The 22656-nt window shown below is 40.6% G+C and overlaps 1 protein-coding gene across 1 annotated transcript in view; it reads right to left on the bottom strand.

Moving 5' to 3' along the window:
- The window catches only part of nell2a (neural EGFL like 2a), a 95658-nt gene extending 74418 nt beyond the window's left edge, over positions 1-21240 (bottom strand). The window contains exons 1-7 of the mRNA XM_081607860.1: positions 20841-21240; positions 20502-20633; positions 8572-8722; positions 6791-6964; positions 5161-5257; positions 1240-1312; positions 615-697 (exon numbers count right to left, since the gene is read on the bottom strand). Of these exons, the coding sequence (XP_081463986.1) occupies positions 615-697; positions 1240-1312; positions 5161-5257; positions 6791-6964; positions 8572-8722; positions 20502-20633; positions 20841-20892 (762 nt within the window). The 5' untranslated portion in view covers positions 20893-21240. The remainder of the gene's footprint in view (positions 1-614; positions 698-1239; positions 1313-5160; positions 5258-6790; positions 6965-8571; positions 8723-20501; positions 20634-20840) is intronic.
- Positions 21241-22656: the final 1416 nt, after the last annotated feature.

The following is a 22656-nucleotide window of genomic DNA, read 5'->3' as shown; positions in this document are numbered from 1 at the left end:
CAATCACAATTTTAAAGACAACTTAAAGAGAAAATAGATGAATTCTACATTTTCTGACATGTTTTTGATTTTTTGGAAAGGCAAAACAACATCAGGTAGGTTTGTTTTGTTTCTTTCCTTTTTGTTTCCCAGACAGTATTTTTTGTGCAATTGGCATGATTCAAACAGCTCTGGTCTTTGAGAATGCATAGCTCTTAGCTCTGGCTGTAATACACCGAGATATACACAACTGTCAGCAGGCCAGTTAAATGTGGGCGTCGGTGTCAGAGCTGATGTTTTTGCAACTAAATTGAGAATTAAAAATATGTGAAAGCTGAGGTTTGCCTAAAACAGTAGCATCTGCAATTGCCTCCATAAATCTGTTCATCAGTATTTGCATCACAAGTCAAGCTGCTTCAATAAGAAACTCAGTTCTAACATAGGATTATATCTCTAACAGTCTTTTCCACTGATAGAAGAACATTCACAAGTTGATACTTTCTGTTTTGCTTTTTTTTTTTTTTTGCAGTTGCAACACTTTAATTCACACCTATAAATATACTCGCTTTGTTAAAAGACTATACGCTCGTCTTGTCCAGCAGGCTTGAATGTCAAACAGAAACGTGTCACATTACCTTGCTGGATGTTTTCGCCAAGATGTCCTGCAGCTCCATGATTTTCTGCACAAGTCCATGGAAGTCGTTGCAGGTTGGACATGCTGGGTCACAAAATACGACACAGAACAATTTTAGACCATGTATTCAAATACATTAACTGCACTTCTTGTTTTTTCATTAAATAATCACAAAGCAGGAATAAAGAACTTTGTTCTGTTTCTGTCTGAAAGCTTCTCAATATGGAAAAAAAAATTCATTTGAATTAAACACATGAACTGAGTAAACAAGTTTAAAAGAACAAGCAACACAGATCCACCGTGAGAAGCAATTTCAACGTGATATGTAAATTATACGTATGTGGATATTTGTGCAGAATGAGAATACCCTAAATGTATTATCTGCTGGTGCATTTTGTACAGTTTCACAGAGCGTAAACCAGCTGAAGCGACAAGTTTCTCTTTGTCTCTTGATAGCAGTTGAAACCATTGAAGAAAAAAAAAGAAAACATTATCAAAGTTTTATACAACAGGTACCAAGGTCTAAACCAGAAAATAATAGAACAGTCAAGTCTCACTAAGTGTAAATTAAGTGAGTTGTTATCCTAATAAAATAAATTTTCTATAACAAGATGAGAAAGACTTACTTCTGTTCAGATCTGGACACTGTGAGATGTATCCCTGCGGCATCACCAGGATCTCTACGTCCTGCATCACTCCCTGCATGCAGACATATAAGCAGCGTCTTCGTTAGCTTTCAGTGAACAGAGAGACTGTAAAAATTAGATAACAGAGGTTAATGCTAAGAACCTGATAGAGCTTTCTAAGCAGGCACGGGCCAGTTTCTGGTTTCATGATATTAACACCTTCAAAAGGTTTCTGTGCGTGCAATTTAAATCCCCTTTATTGACCTACCAGAGAGCTTTTTCTGGGTTCATAGAGTAGCCTTACTATCCCCCTTTTTTTTGCGCTGTTAGCTAGCTGCGTTTGATGACTACATAAAGGCAAACTCCCTGGATTTATTAGAAATGAGGTTGACTTAGCTGTTTAAAACTTCCAAAATACATTAACTGTACTTTTTTTTGTGCAATTGGCATGAAAAAAGTACAGTTATTACTCTTTTTAAGGTAACACTGTTTAAAAACAAGTATTTGTGACAAGGTATGAAAGTTAGCATCTGTTTTAGCAAAACAAAGAACCGCAGGCTGGCTAGCAGGGTGCATAGCTGAGTAGCTAACCTCAGTGCATAATTCAGTGCAATTCTGGAACAAAGCCTGTTAAGAGGCCACAGAAGATCTGTAGCCTTGAAGGAAAATATCCAGACACTATTCATCCAGCCTGACTAAGCTTGGGTTATTTTGAAGAGGAAAGGGCAAAAACTTCAGACTCTGAGTGTGCCAAGCTGAAAGAGGCATAACCTAAAAGACTTGCAGATGTAATTGCTTCGGGAGACAGTTCTCCAAAGTATTGAGGCAGCAGAGCTGATGTCAAATGTACATTTCATAGACGGAATTCATTTTTTCTCCCCCCCCCCACCACCACACATTTATGCATCTTTTGTATGTCTTTCACATAAAATCCAAGCATTAACCTTGCAAAATAAGATTGCTAAACTGTTGAAATCTTAAATATGTGCATAAAAATAACATCACTTAACTCCAGCTAAAGAAACAAGGTGCAAAAAAAACATTAAGTCAGCCATGACTCAATAAAAACCTGTTTACTGAGCGGATCTCTGGAATTAGCGAGCTGAAAGAAGGAAAAGGCAGTGAATCCGAGTGAGCAAAAACATATTTATCAGTCTGAGCGTTACCCGAGAGGTAACCTATCTCCTTGGATGTCGAGTCATCCCATGTATGGAGACCAGGAGGAAGTTAGGTTAAAAAAACAATTAGTGTGTATGTGAAATCGCTAGTTTTGTATGGCGTTTTCTCACATGCATGAACATTAGGCTCAGAGACTCGACGTGATGCATAAGACCCAAACTGATAGTCTTTTGTTCTCTGTCCAAACCCCAGCCACCCCTTAAACGTACACATCTAAACACAGATACTCAGTTGCCATGGCAACCTGGCCCAGTACACTCCTCGAGAGCGTTTATTACTCTTACAGAAGTGGAGCAGCACAACTTAGGAGAAATTGTTTTTTAAATTGTCTTGCCACTTCAATTTGCTGGCCATAAATTTAAAATCCAGCCGAAATGACGCGCCGATTGTTCATGAGCGAGCGCTAAAAATGAAAAAAAAGAAAGAAACGGAAGCAGATAGGGGATCAAAATTGTAATGAAACCATGAAAAAAAAGTACATTTGTTGTGGCCACGGTGCAAATTTCATATTTCATAACCTCCCAGCCGCTGTGATGAATCCTGCCTTGAACGGCAACATGCAGTAGAGTCACAGTGAAGCGTTTAACCAACTAATGTGACAAATTTGTGAGTGAGGTTGAGTAACCCGGTGGATTTATATGAAATTTGTCACATTTTATTGGAACATTTCGGGAGAGCAGAAAGGAAAAGAGCTGTCAGGTGTCTAATAAACGAACTGACGTATGAAAAATCAACCTCCTGGAATATTCTACCGAGCGCCAACAGTAAATGGAAAAATTACATTAAGCATACGGAGAGGAAAAGAGGAATATTTAACTGTTTAAAATATTTATTATTTCATTTTTAGCGCTATTTAAAACATAAAAGAACAATTAACCTGAGAAGAAAATCCCTGACCCTTTGAGTATTAGGATTGTTGTAATTTTAATTCTCTGTAACTGTTCATCTGCTTGGACATTTAAGACAATGAGGAGCAATCAACCACTTTCTAAACTGCTATGTAAAAAGTCACCATCTGTAGCGAGACAAACTGATCTCAGAGGCTCTCACAAGGCGCACATGATCCTGATTAAACTTTTTTTTTTATTAAAAAAATTAGACCATGAAATAAACTTTTTTTCACACTTAATGCTCTACAGATTATGCACAACTGAAATTAAATGAAAATTAAATTGGAAACTTATTCAGTCTTGCCTTCCATTCTAAATATTAGTCAGCTTGTCTTATCTGTGATAATTGATCTCTGGAGAGAAGGGTTCAAATTGAGCAAACGTCATATCCAGGCGTCAGTGCAACTGGGTGAATGTAAGAAGCACTGTAAAAGTTATGTCTTCTTTTTATTATTTATTATTTCAAATTCAAATTCACAAATACTTCATTGATACCAAAGGGAAATTAAATGTTGTTCATTCATATCCTCCAAAGTGTTATCATTTATACGATGAGAAAGGATAATGTCTTAATGTTGTTTAAAGTGACAGAGTGCTATACTGTTTTAAAACAAATACAAAATTATTAAGGAGATAACATTTTTAAGCTGTTTTTAGCATCTCAAATTAGCAGTTAGCAATGAAGCAGGAGTTACATGTATTCCTCAGTCAATGACTATTAAGACTGAGATTTTAGAAAGCCTTTCCAAATCCAGCATCTTGACAGAAACTGGATGAAACAGAAACTTTGCTGCGCTCCATTCAGCCTTCCCGTTATTTGCTGAAGGTCTTGTTCTCGCTCTCTCCTTCGGAAGACAAATCTCAACATATCACAAAAAAATGGTTTCTTTTTAATTACCTGATTTTATTTTGAAAATAAAATAATAATAAATTAGCACCAAAAATATCTAATCTTATTGACATTTACACCTAATATCTATGCACAATCTGGCAGCACAAGGGTGATTTTTAAAAAAAACAACAAAAAAAACTATAATTTCATCATCACCATTCACATTCTCGGGCCTCACTAGTTATTTTCTCATCACATGCATGACGTCCATACATCACATGTCGTGCGTTCTTAAACGAGGAGAGGCGTCTTGCTAGCAACCAATCAAGACGCACAAAATCAAAGAGGGACGCTGCTGGATGAGATCTGTGGCCGACCACCGGGGTGTCTTTGTTTAACCCATTACCACAGTGAAAACAAGCAATGGGTGAAGTACTGACAGGTACGTATATGCACAACACACCGAGCTGGTCAAAAGCTGACTGACTTTAATAGTAACACCTGGAGGTAGAGTGATATTTCTGCACCGAAGCGTCTCCCCAGGTGAGACATTCTGAAGCACATCGCTGTATGTAAGTGGTGATGTACTGTTTGTCTCCGACTGGAAAACAGAACCGTAGATTCTGGGCTTAATGAGCAAAGTCCACAGGCTATTTAATGATCTCTCTCCCAAATCAGCATTGTGGGAGTTGCTGAGATAATTGTGCTGGGCTTTGCTGCAGACCAAGGAAAAGAGAACAAACAATGATGAAAATAATAACAAAACAAAAAAAAATCGTTATTCTAATAGAGTGAGTCGAACAACCCCTTCAAATTAAAATGGCAAGCCTTGAGAAATGCATGCAATTAAATCCCAGAGCCGTAATAAATAACCCCGAATGAGACAAATGCAGAATGAGAAGACAAACCAAAATTGGGTTTGGGGAGGAAAGATAGCGCCCAAAGCATTAGCTGCCAGCTGATATGACAGATCAAGACGGGCATCAGCATTAATATATTCCTGGGGGGAGAAGTGCTGACCTTGAAGAAGCCGTGAGCAGAGTTTCTCTGTCCGAGCCAGAAGGAAGTATCCTCAGGAATGTCCATAAAGGGCGCCTCCACCACCCGTTCATAGATCCTAAAAAACAAAACAAAAGACTTAAAGTTGGCATTCTTAAACACACAATTGGTGGCCTTCGCTCTTTTCATCGCATCAGTTTCTCGCTGCTCTTTTAAATCCTCCTGTAAACTTTTCCCCCCGGAAGGACAGCACAAACAGTCACGGGCTCTCAGCAGCGCACATGGTGACGCCGTCTGCTTCCTTTCGCTGCGCCAAGGTAAGCATCGTTACACGCAAGCAGTAACACCCCAATAAAATTCATACAACAGGTGCGAATATAAAAAGAGGGACAATTCAAGGTCTCCGTAACAAGGAGGAAGTGAGGTCAGCTTAACCGAAACCTTGGTGACTGCCGATTCGCGTGAAACACTTTTGTGGAAATCAGAAGCGTGGTTTTTTTTTTTTTTTTTTTACCAATTTGACTCATTACGACGGGTCAGCGAGGCAGATTCTGTTGTTTGGGATGAGCAATATAAAAAATAAGATTGCAATCCCTCGAAAGAGTCTCACCTACATGTAATGAAAGCCGTGTTTAAATGGGGAAAAACCTCTGCAGACGCAAACTGAGCCGAAACCTCGGATGCTTTTTTTGTTGGCAGCCGATGTGATGATAAAATATATACGGTTTTCTCATCATCTCAGCTTCTATGTCTGTGTATGATTTAGTTTTAGGGCTACAAAAAAAAATTAGATAAGATTATGAGAATGCTCACAATATTACAAGAATGAAGTCATAATGATAATAAAGTCAAAATAATACATTTTGACTTTTATCATCGTCATAACACATTGCGCATTATGACGATGATAGTCATAATGCGCAATGTGTTCTGCTACTGATAATAATCTGATGCAAATGTGTCAACAGATTAAGTATTTCCTTATTTGTAAAACTAATACCAAAGTATAACTTTGTAATACTTACTTGCTTGCTTTTATTTATCTACTTTGTAATCTCTACATTCCTCATTTCACTGCAGTTGTGAAACTGACTTTTTTGTGTTGTAGTTTTTATAATATTCCGACTTTATTCTAGTGATATTATGATTTTATTCTCACATTATGACTTTGTTCTGATACCATGTCGAATCTATTCTCAAATTTTTATGACTTTATACTTGTACAAGTTTATCTTTGCAATATCATCACTTTATACTTGTCATATTTTGCCTTAATTCCTGTAATTTTATGCTTTATTCTCGTAATTGTATCTGCTTCTATTTTCTCACTCCTACTCTAATACTCTGTCACATTTGTAGCATTAATTCAATGCACACGTTCATTCAAGAGGGATTACTCTTTCTACAATTTTTTTCACAAAATTGAGTCGTTTCTGTCAGATGCAAAATGGTTTCTCCAATGAATGATTGTGTTAACATTTCAAACATAGAAATTACAGTTAAAGTTGAAAAAAATAAATAAAAAGCACGTATCATTCATTTCACAATTTCCGATTTTTCATTTTACTTTTACATCAAAAGCCGAGGAGTGAAATAGTTCAAGGACGAATATCTCTGTAAGACCCAGCCGACGAATCCCAAAAACTCTTACCTGTTGCAGTCGACGTGTAAAATGACGTGGGAGGCGCTGACGGCCACGGAGACTTTGTGCCACTGGTCGTCGGCCAGGCTGTAGGGGAACACCTCGGTGTGGTCCTGGTGGCTTTTGGTGCGGTAATGAAGACGCACCTCGCTGCGCTGGCCACTGCTCTCCAGCTCCAGAAACCTAAAAAATTTAAGTAGCACCAGTCACCCATCATAATAAAAAAAACAAAAAACATCCAAATATGTAATGCCATTATCAGTTAAAGGCCTTGATCGTTTGAAAATGTGTCCTCAAATTCCTCAGATCAGCAACAGTATTTTAAATGTAAAGCCACCAGCAGCTATACGGCTGATAGATGCAACATCAGCAGAGGCCAACAATGGAGAGCATCTACGTGTTCGGCTGTTTACATTGGAGTATTAGTATTCGAGGAGAATCCTCTTCTCCCCAGCACTGAGATTTACCAACCACAAGACATTAATGAAAAGAGCTGCCAGCACACTCACACACACGCACACACACACACACACACCCCCCACACACACACACATCACCTCTGCTTTTAAAGGCAGACTTGGTTAAAGAAAAGTTGCTTCCTGGAAACATCATTCAAAGTAAAAAAAAGAAAGAATGAAAGAAAGACGCTCATGAAAGAGTAGCAATAGAACTGATTTATCTGCAAACCACATCTAATAGATTTACTCTCCCCTAGCCATGCATGCACATTAATCCTGGCTCTGGAAATGCACTCGCTTACACTTCTGATGCTGAATTAGTCCTTGTCACATTTCCAAATGAAACCACGCAGCGCTGCTTTGTAGAATCTGAGCGGCCGGGAAAGCTAATCAGCGGTGGGGGAAAGTCATTAACATCCCTGGGAGCTCTTTGCTCAGGACTGACTTTAATGTACAAACTGTTCAATCAGTGCATTATGTGAAAGTCAGATTGCTGTTCTGATCGTCCAACGGCTCAGCTAGCACAAACTAATAGAAGCATTAGCATACCGGGTGCAGACAGGGTCTGCGGCTCGCGATTACAAACTCCGTGCTTGCAGCGTCTGTGGACGATGACGAATACATCAGCATTTAAATGGAGCTGCTGCGTTTGTTTAGCTAGTGTGTGAAACACGTAGATGCTAACTGATTGCAGACATTCAGCCTGTTGATATGACTAAATGAGATGTTTTACATTTTGAATGCAACTGCAATTACGGTCAATTAGTTGAATTTATCACAAGTATGTCGCATTTTGGCTACTGTTCAATCATCTACCTCACTAAGCTCTTTTTGATCACATGTAATGCATCTTTTCTTAAGTGCACCAGACCCTCCTGAAGCAAGATCCACACAGCCACCCAAGTTAGGAGTGTGTTCTCAGTCCCCCCCTCTCTTTACATGTATTATCAAACTTTATTAACAAACCAGAGTTCTGACAACTATCCCAGCATGCACCACGCACTTCTTCTACGGGGGAAAATGAAGTCGGCGGCTGCTTACCGTAGTTGCTAGACCTGTTGTGGCTCAATATTGGTCCATATAAAAGGCGCACCGGATTACAAGGCGCACTGTCGGTTTTTGAGGAAATTGAAGGTTTTTAGGTGCGCCCTATAGTGCGGAAAATACGGTATATGTGCTTTCAACTAGAATGGGTGAAACCCTACTTTACAGCTCCAAATATACATAATTAATTAACGCTCACACACATCTGAAAAGATTTACAAAGCTGTTCTTATGTATTCCTGCATCGAAATCAAACTGCGAGAGATAAAAAAGCTAGTTGGTTTTTACCTGTGCTCCGAATGATGGATGGAGAGAATGACTCCTGAGTTGAGATGATCCTGCTTGAGGGTCGCCAGCACAGTGAACTCATTCTTGCCTTTAAGCTTCTGGACCATCCGTTTAGAAACCGCAGCAGGAGCTTTTACCTCCCTGGAGGTTCCTGGAGTGAGAACAGAAAGATAAAACAAAAACTTAAAAAATTTAAAAAGTGACAAATTTAAAGAGATTAATCTTTAATAAGTACTGGGTCATTTCTCTTTAAAATGATGAAGACTAGAAAATATGGCAACCAAGTAAGGCAGGTGTGTGTTGACCTTTGTAAATCAGGAAGTTGCTGAATGAAACTAGCTCTGTGATTGATAAGACCAAGCAGCACAGCTCTTCCCATGAGGCTTTCGTAGCAGCTGATTTTTTTAATATATATACTGTATAGTTCCTTTACAAATAGTTTAGCGACACATTTTTAGAAAAGATAAAAATTATAATAGTAAATAGCAGCTTTAATTCTTTTGTTGCTTCAGGTTTACCAGACTTTCTCCAATCTTTTTCTAACATCTTGTAGAGCTGCAACGCTGATCTGTTCGCACACTGGACTTCGTTAATCAACACGTTGTTTTTAGATAGGAAAACAAAGGATAGCCCCACATGTGATCCATGACACGCAGTGTTTATTGCTGGAAAAAAATTAGGACTTAAACTTAAAATCTTTTTCAGGAAGTGATCGTATCACAACAGAAGATTCCTGATAAAAAAAAAAACCTAAAAAACCTGAAACACAAACATAGTCTCTGCAAATTTTGCGTGTTAATTTGATATTTTAAGAGTTTGCCTCAGAGAAAAGTCACAGATAAAGTCCATCTGACTCAGACTCAAACTCATATCAGTTCATTACTCTGCAAAGCATCAAACTAGACCCTTCTGTCCAGCAGAATATCGAGCAGAGATATGCAGGACAAGCAAATGTCACATACTTTTTTTTAAATTCATTTCTTTAGCTAATGGAACATGCTGTTCAAAGTTTTAGTATTACTTTTTAATGATTCAGAGCTGAAATATTCCCCATTTCAGAAAATATATCCTATTATATAAATATCTACGCCTTTTGTTTTTACTGTATTTAAGGGAGTCAGCCAAGTTGCAGTATATTATTCTGAACTTTTCAGCTTGTACGTCCCAGTCACGCTGAATTATTGTAAGCGCTAAGTGACTGCTAGTAACAAAGTCTGACAATTGGCTTAACCCTGAAGAAAATCAGTGTTGTTGTTCCTTAGTGTCGCTACGACTTAAGATATGATCAGAAGCTAAATTTCCCATCATTTTATTATTTTATTGGACGAGGTGAGCAAAGTGAAATTTCTTAGGTCGTGTATCCAGAAGTGATCTCTGTGAAGATGATGATGATGATGATGATGATGATATGAAGAGACAGTGCCACAAGATGAACGAGCAAGCTTTTTAAATTTTACATGTGCACTGATGATTTTAAAGTTGAATAAGTCAAGAAATTCGATACCAAGAACTATGACAGAAGTTGTTAAACTTCTATAAACATTGGAATAAATTTTGCCCGTTCATATAATTCTCGATTATATAATTCTCCTAGAGAACTCTGCATAGTTTGTGGCACGTTTGTGCAATCAGCCTCTGAAACATCCAAGGTGAACCGATAGAAGAAGAAATACAAGAAATATACCCCACTGAAAAAAGATTAGCTTGAAACGTTGCGCTGCTAGACATCATTTAGCACCAGAATGGATTTGTAAATCACCCAACAAAGCTTCATTTTCTTTGCTCCTCAGGTCCGCAATAACATAAACTTGCAGACAATTTAAGAGCCGCTTCGGGATCTGAGTGTATCCCACATTTACATGCATCCGAAAATGAGAGTAAAAATGTCCACACACCCGTTGTTCTGCTGTGTTCACCTGTGATAAATGAGAGCCTTAGTGAGAAATGCACTCACTATTCCTGGACAGCAATTGTTTTTGCAAGCTTTGCCATTTTAGCGATGCTCTGGCACGTCGACGGCCACGATCCACTTGACCTTGGCTTGAGTTGCTCAGGCCTTTTTTTTATACACATCAGTTTCTCTTACAACCAGTGTGAAGATGGTCTGTCAGAATATCCTCTCCAATAGCGCAAGTCGTTCTTCCCAGCTATCGACTCCCTCCGCGGTTATTTGTAAGACCTGACACATGAAGCCAGGTAACTTTAGGAGAAGAAGTGAAATGCTAATAACACTGCAGGAGATAACTTTTTGCCGGTTGTGTGTCACTCGTTCGTACGCCCTTCTCCCAGCCACGTGCCCCCTTTTCTCCTTTTCCAACAAAACTTTGTGCAACTTTAATGGAGGCATCCATAAATGATGACGTTTCTCAGAAGTAATCACATCAAAGGGCGCACTTCCAGCTATGGGAAGCGAGCAAGCTAACCCTGGCACACTCGAGCACTCCAGGACGCTGTGGCAGCTTTTCTTCAGCGTATATAGATTACTTCAAGCTGGTGGGAGTTGCCAATTAACCCGACGCAACGCAAGGCTGGAAGCCGGGGCCAGCCATGGAGTCGAAATACAGGGAATAATGAACACGTATATCGGAAAGAATAAAGTATGACTTGGATTTTAATATTCCGCTGGCATACTTCGGCGTTTTCCCCTTTTTTTAATGCTTAATTGCTATTCTGTCCAATTTTCTCTACGTTTGTGCTTCTTCGAAGGCTCTCGGCAGGAAACGCGTCATGCATTTCACATCAACAGACATGATCTTTGCCATTGGCTAACGTGGGACAGATGGTCCAATGACGGCAAAAAGAGTTCTGCCCAGCGTTAATCTGCCGCAATCTGCAGATCCTGCTTAGCAACCAAATCCAAATGGTACTGTTGGAAATAATCTGAGATTAATGGACATTATTTTATCCGAGGCTATAAATAGGTTTCCTTATCTTGTTTTTTTTTTGTTTTGTTTTGTTTGGTTTGGTTTTTTAGCCAGGCGGCAGACTGAACAGTGAGTACCATGACGTCTTAATCTTGAGCAAAATAATCACAGTGGGAGCAGGTGTCAGGGCGGGTCGGACAGACGGGGGGGGGGGATGGTGAAGACCAGGGTACCTCCAACACTGGGCTCATCCACGATTTGGCAACCAGGAACATTTCACCCACACGCGTCTGACTTTCATCACCATCTTTTACACGTTTAGGGCGAGGGGCTGCGTCAAATGGCGCGTTAGTGGATTACAGGGTTGAGGTCGGCTCTCGTTTCGCTGCTGTGGTAAGAGTAATCTACATGCGGCTGAAAAGCGCTTAAGATTGAGACAAGAGAAGCAGCCGACGTCCCTGCATTCTGAAAAACATACATAAATGCGCGTTTAGAGCTGCGATGAGCCAGTCAGCGTTTCCTTGTTGCCAAATCAATGCAGCCCCGCTGACAAGGCCTTTGGTCGATTATGTATTGGCAGGCGCCCGGACAGGACAGCCACCTGCTCCTAACGACCACCCGGATGTGAAACCCTGACACAAAGCAGCTATAAAAGGATGATTCAGTGCAGCAGATTCTGATCTCAGCATTTAAATTGTAATTCTCGTGATTTATTTTATACGTTGGTCGACTGGAGTTCTATCAGCTGGCCACAAATCCCAATCTCAATCGCATATTTCGAAAACAAAAGTAGTAGTCGTACTCCTTTAGCTTCCTTTATTTTTAAATTTGTTTCACTAAATACTCTCCTTGCATAAAATTGAATCTGAAAATATCTAAAGTCCTTTTGCAAAGGGCTCAGGGGTTTGTGAGAGAAATTTAGAGGAGAAATGCCATCATGAACACATCGGACATCAGAGGTGTGACCTCCCTGGAGGTCATGGAGGACCTTAATAAGGGTCAGGTACTAAATGGTCATACAAAAATGGGAAAAGGAAGACAACTGCAGACCTAGCAAGAGATGGCTGTCCAACTAAACTGACAGGCTGAGAAAGTAGCATATTGATCAGGGAAGCAGCCAAGAGGCCCTTGGAAAAATTTGGAGGAGCCGCAGCGACCCACGGCTCAAGTGGGATAATCTGTCGATGACCACTGCTTCTCAGCACTCCACGAATCTGTTCTTTAGGAAAGACACATTTATGAAAGAGAGACACAAGAGGCCCTGTTTGCGGTTTGCATCAAACCAGGAAGTTAAAACAGCAAACAAGCCATGGGTGGTTTAGATTCAAGCACATTTACGTGTTAATGGACCAGTCAAAGGCCGAACATGAATCCAAGAGAAAATCAACACTTTAAAATTGTGGTTCACCAATTTATTTTGTTTAATTTTTTTTTTATATTCAGTTCAACTGAGCTATTGTGCAAAGAGTAACAAACAAACAATTCAAAGCTGGAAGAGACAAACCCAAGGTGTAATTGTATCATTTTATTTCCACTTCACAAACAAGTGTGACTTTGTATTGGTTTGTCGCATTATCATCCCGATGTGGTCGCAATAATTCATGTCAAAAGGTTTATGCATAAATCTACACTTGTGTAAGACTAGGGGTATCTCCGATGCTTGTTTGGAGAAGCAGAAGTTCACCTCGGTCGTATATTATGTCTCATATTTCTTCCTCTACTAGGAGATATGTTGCTTAAAACAGTCTTGCTAGCTTGCCGCTACTTTTGTAGGCGAATAATGAGGACTTTCGCTCTCAGTCACCTAGTGGTTTCCCAGAACAAAGCAACACCTCCTACAGCTTTCCCACTGCATTTTTGCTAATAAGCTATCTCTCCACCAGTGAAGACCGGGTGAGCCATGAGATGAGATTAAAAACCCAAAGCCAAGACTATTCTGCATTACATACGCTGTTGAAATCAGACGTGGAAGGAAGACATCACTGCCCTAAAAGCATCTGAAGCCACACTATTTTCCCAGGATGGATGTTTTCTATTAAAAGGAAGAACTGAACTTGTTCCGAGTGAGATATTTTATCTGCCGGATGCACAGGAACACGCCAAAGCCAGGAGAAAATCTTGCAGGGGGATTCACGGCGACGATAAAACCTCCAAGTCGCAGCAAACACAAAAGCTTTCATTACTGTCAAAGCTCACACACGCTGCTGCAAGTGCATGCCTGGAGATAAACAGGTGCCGACTGGAAAGATGTGCAATAAAAGGGAACTTTTTCACCGCCCTGCAACTACAGAGTCAACATAAAGGAAGAGAACAATGCAGCGAGGAGGGTTTCAGCTCATATGGACTCACATCCAGACAAAAACTATTATTGAAATGCTGAATGGAGTTCTGGTCAGAATTACCGGGTCATCCTGAATTCAATTTGTACTGATGCTGCAGGGAAACTTTAACAGTGAATTATTTGCCAGCATAACATTTGCAGTGCATAAGAGCATAGCGTGACAGTACTTGCAAGATGGTTTCTGACAAAATAGTCAAGATATTTATAGGCGGCAGTGTTGAGAAATAACTCAACGGGAGAAGCCTGGTGTGCACGTTAGAAAGAAAGAAAAACAACCAAGCTTCAGACCAACAGCACTGCAGTGAAAGGAGCGACAACGGGAAACGATAACGATTGTCAAATATGTTTTAGAGAAGAGCTCAAAAGTGAGGGGAAAAACAGTAGGCTGGAATTAACTAAGATTTTCAGAGCAAAAGCTGAAAATGATGATTTAATCTTTCCTAGACAAGGCGGAGCTTTTCTGACAGTAGCACAGAACCTAGCGTAAACCATGCTAGTGGTTCTGAGTTTAACAAAACATTAGCAATGAAATGACCGATGCTCTTTTTGACTGGCTCAGTAATACTTTTATAACAAATTTATATCAGTAATGATTTCTTGGTTAATGTCAAGTTGTCATAACAAAGACATTTTCAATAATGTCAACTTTGTATTAAAAGTGTCATAATTTACTGAATGACGCTTTATGACAACAGTCATAAATATTCATGAAGGCTTTTTTATGTTCACAACAGGAGTTATGTCATGTTTATGACTGTGTCATGTCAGTCTTATTCACCCCATTCAAATAAAATGTTACCAAAACTCCAGCTACTTTGCGCCTCCAATGCAAAACTACATCAAAAGATTAATAAAATATAAGCAATGCACAAATCAATCAGCCAATGACCAAAATCAGCCAATTTCCCCTAATCTGCTCGTGCTAAAGATCTTTAGGTCCAATACTAAAAAAAAAAAAATCACTTGTTTTTCTGCCTGCAAACTCATCAACAATCAACATGCCTTTTGATTCACTTTGTTTAGTTTTAGATTACAAAAAAGAAAAAGGTTCTAGACATAAGCTTTGATGCATAAATGGGGATAACCATATAATTCCTCCATTTTTCTTTTAGATTGAAAGCTACTGTCTTCACAAAGTTATACAGCAGTAGATTTTCAGTGGTCATTGTTACATTTAATTGCTAAGCAAAATAAGGTTACACAGAACAGTTTATGAATTATAAACCTTCAAACAAAAATCACGAAAGCAGGTGATCAGACATAAAGGAAAAACTAAAATGGGCATTGGTTATTTAAAACTGGATCGGTGCAACTCTTCAAGATAAGAACGATTTTGACCAAGTTCAGTCAACTTTAGGGGCTTTGATTCAAGCGTAGCCATAACTCAGTCCAAGTCCGTCCAACAGGCAATCTGCATTTTCTGAAGCCCACCTCCCCCCACCACCACACCGCCCTCCCAAGGCTTCACTCTTCTGGAACAAATAAACCGAACGAAGGGCACCTCTAGGACTGCTTCGGCCAGCAATTTCTCCCCAATTCTCAGATCGCCTCTTCAGTGTCTGCCCGTCTGACATTCACACATACACAGAGCTAATGACAGCATTCCAGCCGCCCAACTGTATAACTGCCCCGAGGGAAAAGAAATCACTTTCTCTCCATGGTCACTCGCTCTCCTGTGTGGATCGGCTTTGCCTCAGAAGTCAGCAAGCAAAGATGACTTTGACCACAGGGAGTTGGGGATAATGTCAGTCATAAGATTGGAGAGATTGGCTAACTTTTTTTTTTTTTTGGTGCGGGGGAGTGCAATGCGACAGAGTAGAGCACTATGTTGAAGAGACGAGAAAACTGTGTTCGAATTCAGCTCGGCAGTTGTAATCGAGGGCGGGCGGCTCTCTCAAACTTGCCTCAGGATGTAAACATGTAGATGTTTAGGTCTTTGAAATCAGGAAAATAAACATGTAACGGAAAAAAAAAGTTGCAATAAAATGTGTTTCTCTACAACTTGCACATTTTTATCTTATTTTGTTTAAATAAAATGAACTGTCTTTAGTTACATTTTACATTCAAACACACGTCGGACACCTCGTGACTGCGAAGCATTTTATGGTGAAAGGTGAAATGTTAGTGCAAATTTTATCAGCAGACTTCAGCCTAAAATTCATGCATCTGATAGATTAAGTAATTGGTTTTATTTTTTACCAAAATGTTTCCTCTGACTGGAAGTAGTGTTAACGTTTTGGACAGAATCCCAACTTGAATCTGCTGTAGATACGTAGAGGCTTTTTAAAGATTAGGGTGATGGCAATGAGGGCTTACTACCTTTAAGACTCAAAACTCATCACCAAAGATTAAAATGATAATGGTTTGATTGCTGATTGCAGATTTTTTTTTTCCCATTTAGACATTATTTCCTAATGAAATGTTGTTTAAATATATACATATGGAATATTAGTATAGAATTTTTTTTTTCTTTTCTCATCTCTCTACAGTGGTGTAGCCAGTGAATGTTTCTGTAAAAGTAAAAAGAGGGAATTTCCCACTAAGGCGACTTAAACTAAAGAAAAAAAATCCCACTGATCTACTCGACTCCATCCTTAAAAGCTTAAGTTTAACTTTGAAATTTGTTTCCCACCATCTTAGAAAAGTCTAACTCTCTCTGTAGTCAGCACCACAAGGGCACGATGAAGAGACGGCTCGAAATAACCCTTTAGCTTCAACAGGCTGCTCCTGCAGAACTTAACATCAATTAACTCTTCATTATTAGTCGCAAAAGGTCAAAGCACTTTTGGCTGCAATTATTATTATTATTTTTTTTTTGCAGTTTGGTTTTTAATTGGAATAGTTGTGAGTAATTTTAATGATGCCACTAAAGACACGTCAGTTTCAACTACCGTTAATTAAAAGCTGAAGAGCTTTGAGAAATTAGTGAATATTCTACTTTTTTATCTACTGTACTAAAAATCAAACGCACTCACTGCACCAAGTTGTATCCGTGAAACATACATGTAGTAAATAGATAATATTGATCGATAAAGTCAAGCTGTGTGTGAAATAATCTCAGTATAAATCCAGCTGGTTTTGTGAAGAACATTACCTTAAGAAACAGAGTAGTGAAGCGCTCAGCTGGTTAGTTAATCAGCTTTTAATGTGTTAACCTAACTAACTTAGACGTGGTAATCTATCCAAAACGACAGGGGAGCTTTAATCAGAGAAGCAGCAACACTGGAGGGGCTGCAGAAATTCGCAGCTCAGGTGGGAGAGTCGGCTGAAACTATTAGTCGAAAACTCTACAAAACTGAAAGAAAGTCAGAAGAAATCCTGCCATAAACCATGGCGGCAAAGCAACAAACACTTGGAAAAAGATGCTCTGGTTAATAGATTTTTTTCTTAGACCACTGAAAATATATTTTAGAATATGTTTACATTTTGCATTTTATTTGAAATGCAAAATGTAAATATTTTGTTTAGCTCTAGCTTAATTACTGCCTTGACTGTTGTTTCCTGCACCAAATAGCTTATTTTTGTATGCACACTTCAATTAGCAATTCATCAATTACTAAATTAGTTCATGATTATTTCAATAATCGATTAAACATGATTAATCATTGCAGCCCTAATATTGTTTTTCACCTCTAATAGATAAATAAATGAAAACGTTGAAAACCATGTATCAGTTTATTTCTATACGTCTCTCTTAAGTAAAATCGAAATAGAATAAAATTAAGGTTTTAAATGTGTGCAGGTCCACGGTTTATCTGCCTCAGGAGTCAAAAGAGCCACCAAATGAGCAACACTCTTTCAGATTTCCCAGCATGCCACAGGTCCAACACGCATTACCGTTCACTGAAAGGCTCTCGCCGTACTCTCTTGATGGTGCCAACAAAGCCAGCATCGCAATGTGTTGCAATATTATACAAAACAACCATGGCGGTTTTCTCACTGGACTGTTTCATGGTTCATTTAATGGTAGTAACACAAACAACAGGTTGTTTATCTTTGAAGAAGAATAGTAGCGTGTGAAAAAGAGCCTTGATTTAGTGTTTACCGAGAGGATTACCACTTTAAAGCTCCGAACCAACTCAGATATATTCAAACAGAAAGTCTGAATCCTTCCCATGCGCTTCCACACAATGTCAACATTGTAAGGATGAACCACACTCTTACTGCTTTTCACATGAACACACACACGCATACACACACACACACGCATACACACACACACGCACACCCGCACACACACATACACAGCACGGCTGTATAATAAATGAGCCTCTTCCGTCCTGTTGCACTTAACTGTCACTGCAGTCAGCGACATCATAAGCACAACAAACACAGAAACATCTCACTGTTGGTGTTCAGTCGGTGTAAAAATCGCTGCTTCAGAGACTGACAGGATTCATATTCACAAGCCACAAACACACACACACACACACACACTGCTGCAATTACAGCGAGCCCAGCGCCACGGCTCAAAGGATGCTTTTAAATTGTGCTGTTTGCACTTCAAATGAGTTTGATCCATCCACACAGGTTGGGCGTTTGCTGGGGGAGGGGAGTGCTTCTGGGTGTGGCCCCCCCATCCCTTTCCCCTCTCCTCCCTCCTTTCTTTTCGTTATTGTTGCTCCTACAGAGCAATAATGTGGATCCTGAAAACTGTGTGGGAGGAGGGTTGATGTGATCATTTGTATCTGAGCATCACCTGGAATCGGGACATTAGAGAAGCATGGCCTGGGGGGGCTTTTCTCCCCCGCCTCTATCTCTGAGGACTCCTAATGCCATGCAATGTAGCACTGACAGCTCCCTTCAAAAAACAAAACCTCAGCACCAACAGCCCCCCACCCCCACCAAACCTTTCCAATGCTCACAGCCGTCTTCTTCCTTACTCTCGCACAAATAAAACCCTACTTTGACAAAGATCCAGAGTATCACAAATATGCATATATTCGCTCTACATTTCGATATGAAGAATAAGACTTGTCCTCCTGCCTCCACCCAGCCACACAGAGACACAGCCTCCCCCCCCCCTGGCAGCAGGCAGGCAGGCGGTGGAGAGGACAGCCATGGATATGTTCTGCCTGCTATCTAATGAGCGTCGGAATGTCACTGTGGGGGCCCTCTCGGCCGGTCCCGGCCAGCCAAGCGGGTCCATACGCGAGGTATCAACACAGTCTATCAAACAGCTGGCAGACAGCCTACCCTGCTTTTCCCCTCTCATCATCCCCGACTCTGCATCTCTGCCGAATGAGCCTCTCGCTGTCTGCTTCTGATAACAAACAAGCAGAGGCCCAGGTTTGCTCTGCCTCGCATCCCTCCCCAACTCCTCTACTCCTCCTCTTCTTCCTCACCCAGCAGCATCAGCACCACCGACTTTACACAGACATCCTGAATGAAGGATGGAGGCGAGCTCTGCCATAAATAACACACACAAACCATCCGCTCTACCTGACTGCGTGTGCTCAGTGGAGGTAAAAAGAGACGGAAAGGTGCCAGACGAAGTACAGTTTGTGCTTTATTTTTATTTCATTGGTTAAAAAAAAAAAAAAGCAGTGGGAGATTCTTTCAATAAGCATCTATGTTTAACTCCCTTTCTTTCTTAGCCCTCTCCGACTCTCTGCCTGGGTGTAGAGCGCACCTTTTGAGTGTCATCTACACAGAAGACATCAAATAACACGCCTTCGCAAGGATGCCGGAGCTGCCGCCGCAGCAGCACGGCAACGCAACGCCGCCTCAACGGGGGTGCTGGGAGATGAGAAGATATCAGCGAAGAGACGCGCTTGGCAGCTGATCAGCGCTGCTTCCCTGGCTCCAGGACAACAACAATCCCTTTAAAACGTCAGGAGATGTTCAGTTTTGCCTCGGCTTCCAAGTTATCTCTGTCCTTGTGATTAGGTTTGTCGGCAGCAATCACATTGGATCACAGTGGGTTGTGAAGACGTGACACGGGTGTGGATGGAATTAAAAACTCTAAATGTAGAGCAAATGCGGCTCTGGCAACTCCAGTTTTGCCCAACTAACAAAGGCATTCCCGACTGGAAACGGACGACGGATGACTTACTTCCAGAAAGCCTTCCAGAGAATCACCAGTGAATTCAAGACATATCTTTTCAGATCTACATATTGTATCTTTACCTTCACATAACATGATCAAGATTAACATACTCTTTGCACAATCCCCCCTTTCTTGCTTTGCCCTGGACACCCCACTGTTTCATGACCTAGTACTGCCTATTGTTCTGGCAGGTGGGACCCCCTCCTGAGCTCATTCGTGTTACAGAAAAAAATCTATCAACTGTGGTGTATGTTTACTCTGTATGTGATGTTATATAGATATCGGCATATGATGATATTTGAGGCATCACTGGCAGACCTGTAAGGAAAAATCTACATGGGTCAAATTTCAGGATTTTAGGGCTGCATTATGTTGGTCTTGAAAGTCCCACAAAGAGGCAGATGGGACTGTCTCACAAGATCATTCCTGCTGCGGACAAAGCAAATAATCCAGCACGATGCAGCTACATATCGAAGTATAATATCCCCAGATTATCTGACAGAAAAATCCAACTTAAGTATCTCAGGGCTGTACTATGCCCAGTCCTGAAAGGCACAGGACTGGGGCCCTTCTGTTGTTTCACAGAAGGGCCCCAGATCATGCATGTGTTTTTATTTATTGTATTTTAGTTCTATAACCAGATAGAAACATGCAGCAGGAAGTGTGTTTCAAGTACCTTGAAAATGGAACGCTCTAGACTCGCTGTGGAAGCCCTGGACCTGAGTAACTCCATCAAAGCCTCCGTCTCCAAGTGTTAGTTCATCAAAGACGCTGATGCGCAGGGCAGGGTCAACCCCAAAACCTACAACTTATTTCCAAACAAAGAAGATTGTTACTGAGGTTGTTAGCTGGATGGTGAAAATCCTTCATAATAGTACCTGTTTTTTTTTTTGCACAATAATATCCAATAAATTGAATTTTGACAAACTTCAGCAAGATTTTCTGGATGCAGATTACGCAGGATGCATATATCCTGAAAAGCTACATGTTGCAAGAGGTTGCAGAGGCGTCCTACCTGAGGAGGTGCAAAATAAGCAAAGAACCAGAAATAGCTGTATCAATCCCATATTGACTGTGTTGAAGCGAAGGTTTAGTCCATGTTTTTATCCGCGTCCAAAGGACCGTGTCGTTAAATCACAGGCTGACAGGATATCACCCTTGCACATGAGGCTGTTACAAATCCCAAACGCCGAGCGGAGGCATCATCACAACTTTAGATGCCTCTTTCATACGCCAGAGGAGGAAAGACAAAAGGTAACAAAAAAAGAAATGATAATAATACAAATCCTCAGGAGAGACAAGAAGTAAGCGATGCAGAAACTACGCCATGTAACGCCAGGTCCGCTCCGGCTGCAGCATCCGCGGCACAGGTGGATGAGCTGCCCTGCTTCACAAGCTCAACAGACGCTCCTTCAGCGGGCTGGGAGCTCACACCGCTGAACGGGGGGAGAGAGAGAGAGAGAGACAGAGAGAGAGATGGAGAGAGAGAGAGAGAGAGAGAGAGAGAGAGAGAGGGAGGAGAAACAGGGACCATGACGCCCTCTGCTGGACAGATTTCAATATTAATCAGATTAAAATAAAATGATCATAACTCTATTCGATACTTGGAATTTTTATTATCCATCCATTTTCTTGCACCCTTGTCCCTCAGTGGGGTCGGGAGGGTTGCTGGTGCCTATCTCCAGCTAACGTTCCGGGCGAGAGGCGGGGTTCACCCTGGACAAGTCGCCAGTCTGTTGCAGGGCAACACAGAGACACACAGGACAAACAACCATGGACACACACACTCACACCTAGGGGCAATTTAGAGAGACCAATTAACCTGACAGTCATGTTTTTGGACTGTGGGAGGAAACCAGAGTACCCGGAGAAAACCCACGCATGCACAGGGAGAACATGCAAGCTCCATGCAGAAAGACCCCAGGCCGGGAATCGAACCCAGAACCTTCTTGCTGCAAGGCATCAGCTCTACCAACTGTGCCACTGTGCAGCCCGGAATTTTTTTTTTTTTTTTTTCTTATTACAAATTCTGTTTGACAGTAAATGAGAACTCCAAATTTAGCTTCTAAATAATATAAAATACTGACACAGAATAAATTTTTTTATAGGGTTTTCTTGGCTCTAGTGGCCTTTATTTGAAAGTAGTTCGACAGGAAACAGGGTAATGAGAGAGGGGGAAGACATGCGGCAAATGTCGCCAGGCCAGAATCGAACCTGCGAAACCGTCATGAGGACCAAGGCCTCAATATGTGGGTCGTGCTTTGCCCCTGCACCACCACAGCATCCCTGACAGAAATATTTTTTGTCCCACACACAGACAATGGCTGCCTACACAGTGGAGGGAGTGCGATGCTGCTTATTTTGGTATTAATCCGATACCACTTACCGTAAATACAGGCCAGGACCGATACTTGTATCATCAACTCTACCGGTTTCCTTTTATTTATTATCTTAAAACCTAGAACAGAATGTAGATAGCATTTATACGTGTCGGCAAAATTTACAAGATAAGCAGAAACAATAGAAAGACAAAACAAATGTTGTGTGGATTGTTTTCTAAATTAACAAAAATGCAAAAGAAAATGTATTGAGAGCAAATCGAAACAAAAATGTTTTTACAACAGAGTTAGAAGTTACACAAAAAAACAAAATAATTTTTCAAGAAGGAACCTGAAATTAAAGCATCGATTCCAGTGTCTATCCAATACTGATAGTGACTTGATATTGATAATATTGATATTTTGGATTGACCCACTCTCCTTTGCTTGATCATGGGCCAACAGAAAGCTAGTGAGATCCTATTCAAGACTGGTAAGCTATGAAATGTCACA

Source organism: Poecilia reticulata, chromosome 6, assembly GCF_904066995.2.
Source record: "Poecilia reticulata chromosome 6, P_reticulata-male-v2, whole genome shotgun sequence".
Taxonomy (NCBI): Eukaryota; Metazoa; Chordata; class Actinopteri; order Cyprinodontiformes; family Poeciliidae; genus Poecilia; species Poecilia reticulata.
Note: the sequence above shows the minus strand (reverse complement) of the source record. Positions and strands in the feature narration are given on the sequence as shown.